The following is a 14,886-nucleotide window of genomic DNA, read 5'->3' as shown; positions in this document are numbered from 1 at the left end:
AAAATTGGGAAATTGAGTTCATATATTAAGTAGCAAATATTTACTGTGCAAGTATTCTATCCACAGTACTATTTTAGGCAAGAAGTAGTTTACTAACATAAAAGGCATAGCTGCTGACAGCAATAGCTTATGTGTCAAACCTTAACTCAGAGGCTATTCTTTCTTTTCTTTTTTTTTATTAGGATATCATGTTCTTAGTACTTGTAGCATGGAGGTGCTTTACCTCTTTGAGATGTTGACACCTTACAGAAATTGTTCTGCATCAGATACAGCCTCAAATTTGACATTAAGTTGAGGCATATTTTAATTTATGCTTTTGGCTCAGTTTGAGATTTAAATTTTTAAACAGCATGTGAAACTAGCCCTTTAACGTAAGTTTTAAAAAGTTTAAAATATAAATATCTCCTTAGTTTCATTATTACGTCACATAATTTGAGGTGAAACGATGTAGTAGAAAGTATACTGACCTTGCTGTTAAAAATGTGGGTTGTAAATTATTAACTGATCATTGGCATGTTTCTTTTCTTAATCTATTGTCTTAACAATGAGTGCCTAGTATATCTATGATACCTATTAGAATACCCGACATGAAGTTATTATAAAATGTTATTTCTCCTTTGTTCCTCTTCCTCCATTGTTAATCCATCTCATCCTGTTTCTGCTCCTAACTATCAAGGATGTAAATTCCTGATTCTACTCTCAAACATCATTTTCCTGGATGTTAAGCTATATAAATACAAACTCTGACTTCTGAACATATATGGAAAACATTCTGAGATCAGTTTGGTTTTCTTCTTTTTAAAAGTTTCTCCATATATTTCCTCATGTACAATATAAGCACGACAAGTTGCAGAGCTATTAGAATCATGTTTTAATTTCTTTTTCAAACACTTCATCAAAAATTGGTTAGAATAAGCCTCCTGGTACTACTGGTTAATAGAAAGTTTACATGGTCTGAATTTTTCTAAAATAGTTTTGCAGGAAGAAAAATTGATTTACAATTAGTTTTAAAATACAAGATAGAAAATTTAGTGGCAACATACTATTATATTGAGAAAGTACAGCCGATGCAGTATTTTTGATTGTTTTGATTGTTTTTCTGTGATAAATTCTTCTTGGGTTAAAGGAAATTTTAGAGATATATATATTATTTGATCCAAAAGCTCTTATTGTTATTAGAGAAACATTTTTTTTTAGTTCATTTGATAGTTGGTTGATTTTTATTTGAATTACTTTCCCAGTATTTAATTCATTTATTTCTTTCAGAAAGAATTTATGGTGGGATTTTTCTAATAAGATGTCTACCTCTTGAGTGATAGACACTATAAAAAATGTGCCTGTATGTAAACTAGGATACAAAAACAAAACACCACACCCCAAAACGTAGAATTTACTGGAGAATAAGAACAGAGAATAAATTTTTTGTTTTCTAATGATTTCCTTGATAATGTCATTATAGCGAGTATCATGTAAGACACTGAATTTTCACTTATGTATATTCTATTTTAAGTGTTGTACTGAGTTGTATTTTTATAGTGAGATATTTAAAAAGAATATTTGGTATATTTTTCTTTTATTAAACCATAGAATTAAAATTGCCTCTTTCCTTGTAATTACTGTCATGTGCTAAAGACTAAAACTTGACAATAAAGTGGTTTAATTTTAGTTTTAACTATATTAATGAGTTGTTAATATATTGATTTGTTACTCTGACCTCTAATTTTAGTACTAATACATCCTTTTGGATGCTGTCTTGGTGTTCAGTGAGTAATAAAAAAGGCTTCTTTCTAGTTTAATGTATATTGAAATAAATACTCATCATAATTTTTCCTTTCGAAAGCAAAAAAATATCTAAATTCTCATATACAGCTTATGTAAGTTTAGATAATCTACAATAGGTATATGCTAAACATTGAAATGGTTCTATTCATTCTACAACTGTTTCTTTTTCCTGCTTTGTAAAATAATTTTTTTGGTTTAGTCTTTTTTCTACACATTCCTATCCTTGACTTTTCTTTCCAGATTTTGTTTCCTAGCCTGTTTGCCATGTTTCCCTTCTTACGTGTCAGGAAATTATTCTACCTTTCTCCATTTTGGTAAGATGACAATTTATAAAAGAAATGAAAATAATATATTCAGTATTAAATAGGTGGTGCACATTGATTTTTTTCTTTGTAATTTTACTAAAAGTGTACATGTTTGTCTGTCTGTTCTAACCCTTTGGTTTTCCATTTTAAAATAATATGAAATTCATGTTGGCAAAGTTTTTCCGATTAAAGATATTCTTTTGATAAATGTTTTTCTGTGTAATTGAGAAACATGAGAGTCAGTTTATTATCTCCCAAAATTTGATATTTCATTTTGATTTTTAAAAATACCATGTCTTCTTAGGCATTATTTAGAAGTGTAAATAAATGAGTGGCAGAGTGACAATATGATGGCAAGAATTAAATGATTGTCATACCTTTTTTGCCATGTGTACAGTATAAATCCATTGTTACCACTCTTAGGTAAATTTAAATTTAAAAGTGTTTAAATATGTCATAAGTCAAAAATGTGCACTGTTACTAATCTAATGGCTTAAATGGAGGACCTGAGAGAGTTTTAGAATAGTAAAATTATTTGTCTTCGTGTCGTAGCCCAAAACTGGACATATGAAAGGCCTTTTTACATGAGCATGATGTATAATTTTTGTAAATGTACCTTTTATTTACCCTTTTAGTTTCGTTTATCTTCATCCCTTCTTTGTTTTTCTGTTTATTTCTTTTTCTTTCAGCAAGTTGCTTAAATATGCATTTGAAAATAATCTCCACAGGCCAAAATGATTATAGTGTACTTTTCAAGGATTTTGCGGTTTTTGTAGGTTGTCAATACACATTTATCAGCGTGAAAAAGCAATTTTTAACCCTTCAAACTGCAGTATATTTTAACATCTTTTAAAATAACGATTGTTTTATGAAATTTACAAATAAAATGAGACATTTAAATAATTTCCTTGATAATATCATTATAGTGAGTATCACAAAAGACATTGAATTTTTATTTAAATATGGATGAGATTTTTAAGTGTTGTACTGAATTGCATTTTTATAGTGAGATATTTAAAAAGAATATTTGGTATATTTTTCTTTTATTAAATCATATAATAATGCATTTTCCATTAAAGTTGCTGTGTTTCTTATTATGGTTGGTTATATTTTATAATTACTTATAGATAATTATTGAATAACTCAGGACAGTAATTAAACCGTGCACATTAGATCGCCTGTTGTGATGTATTAACCTATTTACTAGATCTAAGGCAGAACACACAAAATAATCCCAGAATGCGAAGATGGAGAAGAATTAAGAGGTCAACAAATATTTAAAGCTGTTATAAAATACATATTGCCAAACAGTGATACCTCTTCTTCTGCCTTATCCTTTGTGTCCTCCATCCCTTAAAAAAAATTATCTAAATGAATTACTTTGGATGTGAAAATTGATGAGTAAGCTTTGAGGTCAATAATGATAAGAATCTTTAGATTCTTTTAAGAGCACATCAGTGAAGTGTGGGGACATCTAAATATTTGACAGAAAGCATTATACACATCTAGACAACAGTAAAATGAGGAATGATTCTATACCTAGAAAACTAGGCCAAAGATACCTGCTGCCATATCAAATATGTTGACTGATTAATACCCTTGGTTTGGAATCTGGGCTGAAGGAAGATAATATTGATAGTGGAAGTGTGTGGAGTTACCTTTAGGGTTCTTGTATCATTTATAGATATCTGGTCTTCAGAATTAAAGACCAGCTCCTTTAGTAAGGTTTTTCTGTATCATCCAGAAAAAGGAAAGGTATTACATACTGTTATTTCAGAGATACGAATTACCTAGATTTGTCTTTAAACCTGTTATTGAATTAAAGGTCAACTAGTTTTTGATGGAAAAACAAGTGGATGAGTCATGTAGCATTTTCCCTTAGTAACTGATTTGCCTTAGATTTATAACTACAAGCAGTTTGAGTCTCAGCTACAATAAACTGTACGTACATATATAAAGGCACATTATACTTTCACTGTACATTGAGAAATGCAATGGCAAAGCAATAGGGTCACAGATAATAGTTGAGTCCTTAAAATTTGAATGTTAGGACACTACCTGAAGAGTATAACAAATCGTATGTGTTAATTTTATGATATATTGTAATTAATTATAAGTTGAAGAAATAAATCATTTTTTTAAAGCCAGAACTTAAAGTGACAGCTTTTTTATGCTACTGCAGCTAATGGTACAGATTTATATTTTTCAAGAACTTTTTGCTGAGGTCTGTTAGAAATATGAACTCTATATTAATAAAGTTTTATGCTATAAAATGTATCAAATAAAGAAGATATTTGTTTTTAAGGGTGAGTGTTGTTTTCCAAATGCATATGAAAAGCACAGGTCGTCAACTTGTGAGTCCTAGTGGTGCTCTTTTTAATATAGTTTGTTAAAAATCCAGAAACATTCTTTTTTACCTTTTAATCATGTAAAGTTATTTCTTAGTAGATGTTTATTTTTATTCTCTAGATCTTGTAAATTTTGATGACATAGCTTCCTCAGAAAACTTACTGCATCTCACTGCAAATAGACCGAAGATGCCTGGAAGAAGGTTGCCTGGCCGCTTCAATGGTGGACATTCTGTGAGTTACACTTGTTGTGAAGTGGAATTTAGCAAATCCAGAGTCCTTCTGAAGATAAGAATAAAGAGGATTTATAGCTCCACTAAAGTTTAAAAATCAAGAAGATAGCTGTTACACTCAAGTGGCAAATATTTTATTTAAGGAGATGTAGGGAAAGAATCATGTTCATTTCAACAGAGCTTGGAATGGAAGGTTACAGAATCAGAAAGAGTTGTCTTTAGACCATAACCACAGAGCACAGGGTCAGAAGGGGACCAGGGTACTTGTATAATCTATCTAACAATAATAATTAGAATTGAGTGGTACATACTCATTTTAGGAAGAATGAGAACATTTTTTCCCCTTGAAGTAGTGTTTTTTGAAGTACTCATCCTGGTATTTAAATATATAACTTTTTATGCTTTCTGTACATTTGCTTGGGATACTGGTAGTACATTAGTGTTAATATATTAGCTCTTAAGCACTACGGTGCTTTTAAATTACATAAGTAGAGAAAATTTTTATTACTAAGAGGCAAGCTGCTTTTCCCTCAAGATAAGCAAGTATATTATCCAGCTTGGAATCATGTAACATCCTGTTAATAATGGAGTATCTGGAACAGTAGCTGCCAATAACAATGATAAAAGTTATTTATTATCCAGATACTAACATTTCCTCCTTTGGTGTTTTCTGTTTCTTGATTTAAAAAAATCATTTAGCCAACTCAAAGCCCAGAAAAAATCTTAAAGTCACCAAAAGAAGAAGATAGTGCCAATGTAAAGCCATCTGACTTTAAAAAGGATTCATGCTACTCTCCAAAGGTGAGGTGTGCATTGTGGTCTAAGATTTGTATAATTCGTAAGATTCTTTGTGAACATCAAAACAATGGAATTTAAAGTGTCATTTAAAAATTATTTTTTCTGCTAAGAAATAATTCCTGCTCAAAAATTGAGTTATTAAAGGTAAGTCACACTATTTACTGTATATCTTTTTTTAGAAGAGCTTACATTATTTTAATTGAGTAATGTAAATGTTATATATTGCATAATTTTAAAGGTGTAGGTCTGTTTCATTTTCCTCTTAAACAGGCACTCATTAAGTCAGAAGCCATCACTTCTTTACTTCTTACCTAGCTTGATGCTTGACACCATAATAAGCACCGAATATATACTGGAATGAATGGCAGTATATATTCGGTGCTTATTATGGTGTCAGATTTTAACACCATCTATTTTATGGTGTTAAAACTCTTTTCTAATTTTTGCCATTTTAATTTAAGATGGTATTACCACAGCCGGCACTCGTCTTATATTTAAGAATGTCATATTCCTCCTCAAATTCATTTCAGGGTATTTGGCTATTCCATTTTGGCTGCTATTCTAGTTTATTAGATACAGTTAATCTTATTCTCTATTGAAATTTTACTTACTGTTTTTTTATGATACAGATAAAAGGGTATCAGACCATGTATTCATTTTAATGCCTCTTCCATGCATTTACTAAATTCTTCATAATTACTTTAAGGGAAGCTCTTTGGATATTCTAAACAATAACTATTTAGTAAGGAGGATCAAAACAATACGTTAATGCTGTTACAGTATTCACCCCCTTCTTGTCAGGGATTCATTCCAAGACCTCTAGTGGATGTCTGAAACTGGATAGTACCAAACTCTATATATGCTTGGTTTTTTTCTTATATGTACATACCTTTTTACTTAGGGGAAGCACTTCATGGCTTCTCTTTGGCATATATGAATTGTCAGCATCACTGCTCTTTTGCTTTGGGGCCATTATTAAGTAAAATAAAGGTTACTTGAACACAAGTACTATGATGCCATGACAGTTGATCTGATAACCAAGATGGCTGCTAAATTAACAGTCTGGTAGCATACGCAGTATGGATACACTGGATAATAGGATGATTTACATTCTGGGCAGGACAGAGCGGGATGACTCGAGATTTCATCAGACTACTCAGAATAGGAAGGCACTGTGTATTTTTCTAAATATTCCACTAGGCAAACCATAAAGTAAATATAATGGATTTTTTTTTCTTTTTTTTTAAATGAAACCTTTGACATTTCTCACAAAACCTTCTGGTAATTGCAACTTTATTCTTTGGTTATTGGTTGGTTTTTCTGGTTGTGAACATCAAACTGCTTTAAGTATTTCCAAACTTACCATTTATCTTGAAGTCTTTAATTATTTATCTCCTTGCTAGAAAAATCTTTTGAACTTAAATATATTAAATATGAATACAAATAAATTTTTCTATTATGTTTTCAGCCATCTGTGTACCCTTCAACACCTTCAAGTGCTTCTAAACCAAATACAGCTGCCTTTTTAACTCCGTTAGAAATCAAAGCTAAAGTAGAAGCAGATGAGGGGAAAAAAAATTCCCTGGATGAACTTAGAGCTGAGATGATTGAATTACTGTGCATAGTAGAAGCACTGAAAAAGGAACATGGGTAAGTCATCTTTGTTTTCTTCTTTGAGTATACTATGTAACATGTGTAAAAAATTCTTCCAAATCATATGAAGTAAACATGTAATCTGCCAAGTTACTGGTATGAACAAATTTGTTTTCAGAGAAATTTTCATTAATAGTGCTTCTGTCCTGTTGGCAAAAAACTTGAATTAGAAACCTTGTCATAGTAGTCCAGTTATAGAAAAGTTACATATATACCTATAATTAAAGGCTAGAAATCTTCTGGCCAAACTCGGGTTGATTAGTCTTAAAATATTAGGAAAACCATATTGTATTTTGGATCTGGGAGTGTATCTGTATATCTAATTTATTTCTCAGAAGACTTTGCTGTTTCTGCTGAGGTTGAGTTGGATATTTATAAGACAAATGGGTTGGGATAGATGATCTCTAAGACCCTTCTCTTAACTCTGAAAGGTTTTAATAATGGTACATAGTGAGACATACCCTAAGTGAAAGAAAGTTAAGGATGTTTTAGAGCCAGAATATATTTAAAAGATCCCCTACTATATCCTCTGTATCCTCTTTTAACCATATCTTCTTTTGGTTCGGAGATCTTTAATCATTATTTGAGTTTTAAAATTTGTTAACATTTTAAACAATTTTGCAAAAGCTCAGTAGGTGAAACAAAGATCAGTTATTTTAACAGAACTGAGGGTGACGTTTTAGGTGCTCTTCCCTTTTTTCACCTTCTCTTGTAGCCTCTAAAAGCATTTCATGGAATACGAAATATATGAAAGTATAGAAATCACTACCAAAGACCATGTTAACTCTGAGCTTGTACCACTTTTTCCCTCAAACTCGGTAGACACTAGATTCTTTATTAAAAACAATATTGAGATTAATAACATGTATTTATAGTTTGCAGAACACTTTTATAAACATCTCTTATATAGAAACAAAAAATTTATCTTCAGCGACTGCTAATAAAACAATATATGATGCATATATATATCATATATAGAGAGTGTTTGTAATTTGATCCACGATAGTGCTTTCTTGAATCCTTATTAATCTGTTTCTGAGTCCAGCAAGTTTTTTTTATTTTTACAGATTCTGCAATATACACATTGTAAATTGTAAGTTCATACATCTAGTAAATATTTACTGAGCACTACCCATGTATCCAAGAACTCTGGTGATTTTAACATTTGACATTTTTGATACCAAGTGTGCTATTTTCAATAATTACATATACAAGTTGCCTGTAGGTGCTCTTAAATTAGCTGTAAAATGAATAAAATATTTATGATTTATATCCATTTAAAAACATAATTTAGAAGTCTTGACTTCTCTGGGAAAATGAATGGATAATAGGTTTTTTAATCTGAAGAAGAGCATCACAGGAGAATGGATATATATAGATATTGATATATTGATATAGGGAAATACTGTACAGTATACAGCAATAAAAATAAATTGTGGCTACATTTGTCAATATGAATTAACCTAAAAAACATTGGGGGTGGGAAATACGAGTCAGACATGCATATAGTATTATTTTATTTACATAAAATTAAAAAGCATACAAAACCAAACTGTATTGTTTAATGGTATATTTGTCTGTGTGGTAGAGTTAGAAAGAAGAAAAGGAACAATAAATACTATAAAACTTTTCCTGTGATGGGGTCGGGGAAAAGGACCGAGGAGGGAGGGTCGTTTTGGGTATCAGAGGTACTGGTGATATTTTATTTCCTACACTGACTTGGAGTTCTTAGTTTTTTGCTTTATTATTATATTTTATAGGTTACAAATATATAAATAGTTTTTATGAATTCAGTATTAAAATTGAAAATGCATAGAACAAATCATTAAACAATTGAAGGAGATGACATGGAAAGATTGACAAAGAAATAGATCAGTAATCTATTTCTTCAGGAGAAAAGTTACAGGACAAGATGTATAGTTTTTTATTAAAATTCCTGGGGCGACATTGGTTAATAAAATCAAATAGGTTTCAAATGTACAATTCAAAAATACATTATATGTATATTGCATCGTGTGTTCACCACTCATAGTTAAATTTCTTTTTATCACCAAATATTTGACCACCTGTATCCCTACCTACCTTCACCCTCCCCTCTTCCTTTGGTAACCACTAATCCAATGTCCAAGTCCATGAGCTTCTGTTTGTCATGTTTGTTTGTTACTTTCAGTTCTTTATCCCACATATGAGTGAAATCATATAGTTATCAACTTTTCCTTTGTGACTTATTTTGCTTAGCATGATAATCTCAAGACCCATCCATGTTGTCACAAATGGCAGTATTTCATCTTTTCTTATGGCTGAGTAGTATTCCATTATATATATGCACCATTTTTTCTTTATCCAATCATCTATCAAAGGACACTTCGGTTGTTTCCATGTCTTAGCTACCATGAATAATGCTGCGATGAACATTGGGGTGGATATATCTTCGCAGATAAATGTTTTCAGGTTTTTTGGGTAAATACCCAGGAGAGGGATTGCTAGGTCATATGGTAATTCTATTCTTAGTTTTTTGAGGAACTTCCATACTGTTTTCCATAGTGACTGTACCAGTTTACGTTCCCACCAGCAGCATATGAAGGTTCCTTTTCCTCCATAGCCTCTCCAACACTTGTTATTTCTTGTCCTGTTGTTAGCCATTCTAACAGGTATGAGGTGGTATCTCATTGTGGTTTTGATCTGCATTTCGCTAATAGCTAGTGACGTGGAGCATCTTTTTATATATCTGTTGGCCATTTGTATGTCTTTTTTGGGAGAATTATCTGTTCAAGTCCTCTGCTCATTTTTTAATTGGATTTTTTTTTTTATTGTTGAGTTGTTTGATCCTATTCTTGTAAAAAAACCAGAATGTTGCATAAAAATTTTATATTTATAAATATGTTTTTGAAAAGCAATGAAAATGTAAGCGTGGTACTAAATTAGATCAAAAAGCAAATAATAAGAGTAATGTAACACTAAGCATAGATAAATAGAGCAGGGTAAATATTCTAGGAATAAATCCTAATTTAGTTATAAATATAATACAGTAAACTCAGAGTAACAGAATAATTGGAGAAAAGGAAATGGGAAGTTAATTAGCTTAGAAGTACATTTTATATCACATATCAAAATAAGCCCTAGATGAAAAATTTGAGTTAAAAATTATTTTTAAAATTATAATTAGTAGAAAACAGTAGAAAATTTACTTCCAATAGAAATAGTTTTCTAATTATGAAAGCCTCAGAAGAAATTAGTTTTGAAACTATATAATTTAAAACTTCCTTCTTTCACATATTTTCCATGACAGTTTTCACGAGTTTCTCAAAGCTATTATTTCTACAGTATTCTTGAAGAGAATTTTCCTAGTATATGTCAAGAGGGTGAATATGTCCACACTTTTTGATTTAGAAATTCGATATGCTGATGTATTCATGATGTTAATGAAGTTCCTATTTCTCCCATTTCCTATTCTCCCGAAAGCTTGGCTATTTGAATACCAAATAACAGTTGTCAGAAATATGAAAATTTTAGCAGCCCAGAAATGTTTGAGAATACTTTGGGAAAAGATACAGTACAAAAAGAATATGTACTTATAGCTGTGGGGTTGGGGAATGACTATAAAGAGAAGGGAACACAGAAAAATGAAAACATGAGTTAAGGAAGAGGTATTGCTGAAATTTTTTATTTTGTTTGGTTTGGGAATTTTAATACAACTTTTAAGTTTGAAAAATAGAGAAATGTAAAGTCCAGGTTATCTTATTACATAAAATATAATGTGCCTTATGGTATGTTTTCATATTCATTTTACCAAATTGTTTAGGCTCTTAAGATGTCTAGCCTGGGAAATGAATAATAACTGAATATGAGAAATTGCTTCTAAAGACCAGATATTATTTCTCTATCATTAACTGTTCTGTATTACCTTAAAAATTTTTTTTTGAAAATCTCAGGTTTGTCATGGTTTTGCTGAGTTTTTAACTGTCATTTTGGAAAACTAGAGATGTTGAATTTTTTCTCAATCAGTATGGCTCTTTCCTTAAAAAAGTTTTCCCAGTGTTCTGGGATGTCAAGCAACAGAGAATCCTGTTAACATTAATCAAATGTGTTGTTTAATTGAAAGACTTAATGGCAATAAATACTTTGTTTGTTTTTAAGGAAAGAACTGGAAAAACTACGAAAAGATTTGGAAGAAGAGAAGGCAATGAGAAGTAATCTAGAGGTAATTTCTCCCAGCATCGAGATTGTAGTCAGCATAAACTAGATGTGTTTTTTCCAACCCAACTGGGTGATTGATTCCACTGCAAATTATGCTATCCTACTTTAGTTGGACACTCCCTGTTGCTTGGTAGCTGTTTAATTAATCTCTTGTTGACTCCCTGTCACATTCCATTCATTCATTCAGCAAATGTTTTTGGAGCACTAAATCTCATTGGCAGTACATGAGACACATTAATGAGACAAATGTGGTTCTTGCCTCTTAAGAGTATTTAGTTACAGATATTTTGCACTCAACACTGCTTCTTTCCTGAGCTTTATAGTTCTTTTTTATTCAGTTTAACTTTTTTCTTTTCTTTTCTTTTTTTTTTGCCTGGGGCAAAGCTTCGTGGTGGTGGGTGGTGGTGGTGGTGAGTGGTGGTGGTGGTGGTGGTAATGGGATGACTATAGATTTGCTAACTTTGGTTTCTTATTGAGAGTTTACTTTGTAACTATAACATCATCGTGTTCACTCTGCCGATGACCAACCATTTCACTTCTTTTCTTTATCTTCCTTAATTTTTTTGCCATCTGTACTAACTTTGATCTTCATTAGTAGTCTTTTCTGCTTGTGTCCAAGAAAGTATGTCCTGCCTTTTTCAGAGACTCTTTCCATTCCGTATTTAAATATTTTATACTCCTCCCTATTTTTACCTTGTCTCATTACTTACCTATGTTTTTTGTTAGCACTGTGAAACAGAGAGAACATGAGACTTGCCGTTAAAAACTTAAGCTCCTCTTCTGACACTCTGACTTTCAGTTTTAAACCATGTGTCAAGTATACCTAACACTTTCTGTACGTTATCTCATTGGACACATAATAGCTTGTAGGGATTATCGTTTTATTTAAAGGGTGAAGAAACTAGAGTTTTAGAATGATTAAGTCACCAGTGGAACTGAACTTTTTAACAGAAGGAGCCAGACTTCAGAACCTTTGCTCTTAGGGATTAAGTTATACTGTTTGAGTTTGAGAGAGTCTCTTAACCTCCCTTGGTTTTAGTTGTTGAGGTAATAATGTATATGAATGTATTTGGTTAATGATCAAGACTCTGTTTTTACTTTTGTATGACAGCTGTATCCCCTTTATTGGCTCTTTCCCTTCTTTCCATGACAATGCTTACTTTTTTTTCCTTATTCATAAAACAGAGAAAAGCCCCCTTTCAGGTCCGTCTTGCATTCTTGTAGATCTACTGTAGTTTTCTCTTTTCATTTGGGTTCATTTGTTGCAAAACAAAAAGCCTACATTTAGTCTCTAATTTTTCACCTTTAATTCAGTCCTTAACTCCTTGCATTTTTGGTTTACTCATGACAATTTCAGTATCTCTGCAATTTCTACAGTGTTTCATGTTTTTATCATTGCTGCTCTTTCAAAGATTTGCCTTGTTTTTTTGTGATTTTTACTCTTCTGTCTTTAACTTCTCTATGTCTTCCTTTCTTACAACATAAATGAGGTTTTCCTTTAGTACTATCCTAGGCTCTCCTTTCTTTGCATTCACGCTTTGCTTATCTAGGCCCATGGATGTTGTGTTTAGCTCTAGTTCATCTTTCATTTAAATCTAATTCTTCTTTTCCCATCTTCTAGCTATTAGTTTCTAGCTATTAGTTTCCCTGGATATTCCCCTATAAACTTAAACTTAGCATGTTCATATTAAACTTGTCATCTTCCTTTCCTTATCCTCTGATTTTCTGTTTCTGTCGATGGTTTCGTTTCCCTTCTAGTCATGCAGACATGATACTTCTGTTCTCTTCTAATTCCATTCACTATCAGGTCTATTAGCTTTACATCCTAACTTTTATCTCTTTATTCCCATTGTTTCTTTCCTTATCTCATGCTGTTTATCTTCTGTTTAGCTTGCTGAGTTTCTTTCATTCTTATCTCAAATTAATCTTTCCTTGCTTAGTACTTTCAAGAACTTTGTATTACTTGCCGAATAAAGTTTAAACTTCTCAAGTTGGCATATGAAATCTTTTATGTCTTGATCCTAGTTTATCTTTCTTTCCTCACTTGTTCAATCCCCAACTGTCCCTTACAGTTAATCATCTGAAGTTTTACTCTTATTGTATTTTCCTGGATATTCCTTTGTCTCATCTTCTCATGCCCAAGTTCTACAGACTCTCTTAAGGCCCAGCTCGGTCACCTTAAGTTGGTACCAGTCTTCTAACTAAAAATAATTTGCCTTCTTCCAAGTTCATATCCTTTAGTTATGTAAGAATGAATAAGTACTAATTTTCTATCTTATCACTGTTACATTATGTACTTATTTTGCCCATCTTCTACACTGTAAGACTGTTGGAAGTGGGATCTGTGTCTCTTTCATCTTTGCGCATAGCTTCTAGGCCAGTGCTGTATATACATATTAAATAGCTAATAAATTTTTGTCAAATTCATAAACGTTAGAGGATACATGTCAAAGCAGTCTTAAATTCCCAGTGTATAGCATAGTAGAAATTGAGAAATTAAAAAAAAATATTTCTGGACTTTCATTCTTTCTATTTTATGTATTCACATTTATATTCATATATGAAAATAAGGTAAGAAAGTAAAAAAGGAATTAATTTGTGTTAATTTGTCACAAAAATTATGAGAAAAGTCAAATGAATTATTTCTTTCTTGAATTTTATTTGATTCAATTTTTCCAGCAATATCAGCTGTTACTTAGCCTCTCACTGGCTTGTATTTATACATTTTTTTTTACTTAATGGGGAAGGTTTTGACTCTTGTATTTGTAAAAGCACACTTATTCAGGCATTCAAGCTTTAAGATCATACATTCAAAGGAAACATTATATTTCCCCAGAGATTAAAACTAGTACTTTGAACTGCTATGAAGTTAACATTATATAGTATTAAACTGAGGAGTAATAAAAAGGGCTAAAGATGAACAATGAACATAAAAGAGCTAGATGAGAAACTATATAAGTATTTGCCTGATATCTAAATTTATGACAAATAGCGGTCTGTTGTATTACTGACTGCATATAGAATTATTTCCACCCCCTACTTCCTCTTCGACCAATGTCTTTTTCTTTCCTTACTCATTAAAGTTGGTACAGTTGATCAGTGTATCTTTGGAATAGAGACACTGATAGTACATTAGGTTGAAGATTGAGAGATTTTGTCTCAATTCAGTCTGAACATTATGACTTGTCCCAATCCAATGCTGTTGAAATGTTTTGCCAGTAATAATATTAGTTGAAGAAGAATATCAAGAAAGATCCTGGAGTTAACAAATCATTCTTAAATGGTTAGAATCCCTTAGGAAAGTGTGAGCATATTGAATTCTACTTTTTAACTGTGACAAAATGCTCATCATTTAATAATTAACTATTTGTTAGAGGTTAGTCATAGCATGTATTATTTGTATGTATTGTTGGGTGCATAGATGATGATATCCTTAGAAGGTAAGGCCTAAATATTTCCACATGCAGTGAAAGGTTATAGATGATCAAAATATTATATAATTGTGAAGAGAATATAAAAACTGGGCTTTAGAGCCTTAGACCTTAGCAGTACAAGTTTTGTGTCACTTGC

At 31.4% G+C, this 14,886-nt stretch overlaps 1 protein-coding gene across 1 annotated transcript in view; it reads left to right on the top strand.

The window, feature by feature from the left end:
* The window catches only part of CD2AP (CD2 associated protein), a 106,158-nt gene that overhangs the window by 87,501 nt on the left and 3,771 nt on the right, over nucleotides 1–14,886 (top strand). The window contains exons 14-17 of the mRNA XM_039854516.1: nucleotides 4,557–4,669; nucleotides 5,368–5,469; nucleotides 6,935–7,116; nucleotides 11,257–11,320. Of these exons, the coding sequence (XP_039710450.1) occupies nucleotides 4,557–4,669; nucleotides 5,368–5,469; nucleotides 6,935–7,116; nucleotides 11,257–11,320 (461 nt within the window). The remainder of the gene's footprint in view (nucleotides 1–4,556; nucleotides 4,670–5,367; nucleotides 5,470–6,934; nucleotides 7,117–11,256; nucleotides 11,321–14,886) is intronic.

This window comes from Pteropus medius, unplaced genomic scaffold (assembly GCF_902729225.1).
Source record: "Pteropus medius unplaced genomic scaffold, Ma_sr-lr_union100, whole genome shotgun sequence".
Classification (NCBI taxonomy): domain Eukaryota; kingdom Metazoa; phylum Chordata; class Mammalia; order Chiroptera; family Pteropodidae; genus Pteropus; species Pteropus medius.
Note: the sequence above shows the minus strand (reverse complement) of the source record. Positions and strands in the feature narration are given on the sequence as shown.